At 46.0% G+C, this 3,938-nt stretch overlaps 1 protein-coding gene across 1 annotated transcript; it reads right to left on the bottom strand.

Annotated features, from left to right (window-relative positions):
- Window positions 1-1,616: 1,616 nt before the first annotated feature.
- Window positions 1,617-3,149, bottom strand: LOC134319689 (uncharacterized; the record flags this gene model as incomplete). The annotated part of the gene is made up of 1 exon (XM_063000981.1): window positions 1,617-3,149. A coding segment is annotated over one exon (1,533 nt), but the record flags the coding sequence as incomplete, so codon positions are not given.
- Between the last annotated feature and the right edge of the window lie 789 nt (window positions 3,150-3,938).

Below are 3,938 nucleotides of genomic sequence, written 5' to 3'. Positions count from 1 at the left end.
TGTGCTGGTATGAGTAAATCAGACACATCAGCGCTGGTGGAAATACCATGTCCACTCACTGTCCACTCTTTTTGTTACTTCTACCTAGTTGGTCCACCTTGTAGATGTAAAGTCAGAGACGATCGCTCATCTATTGCTGCTGTTTGAGTTGGTCATCTTCTAGACCATCAGTGGTCACAGAACGCTGCCTACGGGGAGCTGTTGGCTGGATATTCTTGGTTGGTGGACTATTCTCAGTCCTGCAGTGACAGTGAGGTGTTTAAAAACTCCATCAGCATTGCTGTGTCATATCCACTCATACCAGCACAACACACACTTACACACCACCACCATGTCAGTGTCACTGCAGTGCTGAGAATGATCCACCACTTACTCTGTAGTGGTCCTGGGAGAGTCCTGACCATTGAAGAACAGCATGAAAGGGGGCTAACAAAGCATGCAGAGAAACAGATGGACTATAGTCAGTAATTGTAGAACTACAAAGTGATTCTATATGGTAACTGGAGCTGATAAAATGGACAGTGGGTGTAGAAACAAGGAAATGGTGTTAATATTATGGCTGATCAGTGTATACGGCAATAAATTAATTTATCATAATTTAAACACATATTAGACCTGTAGTTTAAATATTTTGCATGAGATCATGCATTGTTGTACCCTTAGCTTGGGGTACATAATACAAATGTTGTCTTTAAATATTTTTACTTTTCTCTTTATATAAACTACAGGAAAAAAAGACATACAATTAGTAGTATTCTTAGTAGTATGGTTTTTGACTCATTGTCTGCTAAACAGTGAATGCTTTAGTGTATTTGTGAGTAAATTAAGGTCATGGAGTGAGTGGCTCTGTTGTGTTTTTGTGTCTTTAGTACTTCCTTCTGTGATGCACCCTCTCCCTTGATGCTGCTGGCATGGGCTGTCATATTATCACATACAGAGGCAGATGGGTTCTTTCTTTTATATACTAATCAAAAGTGAATTTGCTTCCTCACAGACATGTCCCCATGACCATAGCATCTACTCTCATTAATTATTCATTTTGAGTGTTGTCAAGGATGGAGGAGCAGACATAAAAGAAGAGAGATCACTCATTGATTAGATGGAAGCTGTAAAATAAGCATGTCTGCTTGTTTTGCACTCCACAGACTACAGAATTTTTGTGTCAGTCACATCAAAGAGCAAAAAAAACCAAAATAAGATTTCCCTGAACAAGTAAACAAAAGTAAAACAGTAGTACCTCGAAGTTCAAAGTAATGACAATACAATTAAATTACTGTACTTCTTAGGTTTTACAAAAGTTATCCTTTATTTTTGGAAAAAATACAGTTGATTTAAAAAGTATTCAACCCTTGTGCACACTGTGTGGTGGATTTAATTTATCCATTAATCTACAAATAACAAGATAACTAAGTAAAAACATATCAGACATTTAGGCCCAAACCTTGCAGTGAATATTTAAGAAAAAATCCCTAAGTATAAGAAAAACATAACGGAATCAAGAGTAAGAAGGGACATACACTGATTAGCCATAAGTTCTTGAATACACCACTAGGTGCTACTTGGACACATCATCAGTGATGAACCCGAGGTCCTTCGGTGTTTCGGGTCTTTGATCATCAAACACCCTCGCTCGGGCGACCCAGCCGGGGGTGATCAGCCCCCAACTTGTGTCCAAGTGGCATGCTACTCCAAGGGTCCCCCCTCCGGATCCATAGCCATCTTGAGGCTTTCTCCGCAGCCTCTATGATGTTCCTAATGGCTTTTCTGCACAGCTGACCCTTAACTCCAAGGAGCTTCAAGGTGCGGGGTAGAGACTGGCCAGCAAAACCCCTGCACCCCACCTCGACTGGTTCGCATCGGGCTTTCCAGCCTTTGCTCCGACACTCAACCACTAACTCAGAGTATTTGGCCCTCTTACGTTCATTGGCCTCCTCAACTCTGTCTTCCCAGGGAACAGTCAGCTCCACCAGGACCACTTGCTTTGTTGACTCCGATGTCAACACCACGTCTGGGCGGAGTGCAGTGGCCAAGATGTGCTCTGGGAACTTAAGCTGTTTCCCCAGGTCGACTTGGAGTTCCCAGTCTCGTGCTGTGGTGAGAAGCCCTCCAGAGGAACCTGGCTGATGTTGTGCCTGCTCTCCAGCTCTGACGAAGGTAATGAGCTTCTTTCGGGGGGGCTGGTATCTGCAGTTGGAGATTGCTATGCTGAGCGTATCTGCCAGAGCCCTAAGGACCTGGTCATGTCGCCAGCGATAACGCCCTTCCCCCAAGGCCTTCGGGCAGCAACTGAGGATATGCTCTAGCGTGGCTCTCCTCTCACATAACTGGCATGCCGCGGTGTCTGCCATACCCCAGCGCTGCAAATTGGTTGGGCTTGGAAGAACGTCATACACGGATAGGATGAGAAACTTGAGGTGCTGGGGCTCCAGTCTCCAGAGCTCTGGCCAGGTAATTTTCCGCTTTTCGGCGTGTTCCCACCTTGTCCAGGCGCCTTGTTGGTACATAGCCACCATCTTGATCCGCCGATTTTCCTCCACTTCTACTCGGATCTCATCCTGTACCATTTGACGTCTCTCCATTCTTCCAGCTTTATCGTAGCGAGGTTTAGAGAAGCTACCAAGCCCAGCCCGACCCACTGCTGTGTTACCCACCAAGATGTTGTGCTGCAGCCGTGCCTCAGCTCTGTCAATGGCTTCGTGGGCCTTCCACTTCCTCCCCGTTTTCACTTGGATTCCTGCGGTGGCGACTTTTTTGTCAGCGGAGTCCCTGTACATCATCAGCTCCCTGGAACGTGTGACCATAAACTCCTCTGACAAGCCGCTGATTGGAAGCTGCACCATTGTGGAATGGCCATACAACGCGATGCTGCTAAGGGATCGGGGAAGCCCCATCCACCTGCGAAGAAACTGGCTGATGGTTCTTTCCAACGTCTCCACCATTGTTATGGGCACCTCATAGACAAGCAAAGGCCAAAGGAGTCTTGGCAGGACTCCATGTTGGTAAATCCAGGTTTTGAATTTCCCTGGCAGCCCCGACTTGTCTATAGCTGCAAGCCATGCAGTCAGGTCAGCCTTAGTTTGCTGGAGTGCACCGGAGTCCCTCAAGGAGCTGTTAAAGACCTTGCCCAGGCGCTTCACAGGTTTGTCATAACATTAAAACCACCTCCTTGTTTCTACACTCACTGTCCATTTTATCAGCTCCACTTACCATATAGAAGCACTTTGTAGTTCTACAATTACTGACTGTAGTCCATCTGTTTCTCTGCATGCTTTTTTTAGCCTGCTTTCACCCTGTTCTTCAATGGTCAGGACCCCCACAGGACCACCACAAAGCAGGTATTATTTGGGTGGTGGATCATTCTCAGCACTGCAGTGACACTGACATGGTGGTGGTGTGTTAGTGTGTGTTGTGCTTGTATGAGTGGATAAGACACAGCAGCGCTGCTGAAGTTTTTAACACCTCACTGTCACTGCTGGACTGAGAATAGTCCACCAACCAAAAATATATCCAGCCAACAGCGCCCTGTGGGCAGTGTCCTGTGACCACAAATGAAGGTCTAGAAGATGACAACCTCAAACAGCAGCAGTAGATGAGCGATCGTCTTTGACTTTTCATCTACAAGGTGGACCAACTAGGTAGGAGTGTCTAATAGAGTTGACAGTAAGTGGACATGGTATTTAAAAACTCCAGCAGCGCTGCTGTGTCTGATCCACTCATACCAGCACAACACACACTAACACACCACGATGTCATTGTCACTGCAATGCTGAGAATGATCCACCACCCAAATAATACCTACTCTGTAGTGGTCCTGGGAGAGTCCTGACCATTGAAGAACAGCATGAAAGGGGGCTAACAAAGCATGCAGAGAAACAGATGGACTCCAGTCAGTAATTGTAGAACTACAAAGTGCTTCTATATGGTACGTGGAGCTGATA

This window comes from Trichomycterus rosablanca, chromosome 8 (genome assembly GCF_030014385.1).
Source record: "Trichomycterus rosablanca isolate fTriRos1 chromosome 8, fTriRos1.hap1, whole genome shotgun sequence".
NCBI lineage: Eukaryota > Metazoa > Chordata > Actinopteri > Siluriformes > Trichomycteridae > Trichomycterus > Trichomycterus rosablanca.
The sequence above is the reverse complement of the archived record's forward strand: the minus strand, read 5'-3'. Positions and strand labels throughout refer to the sequence as shown.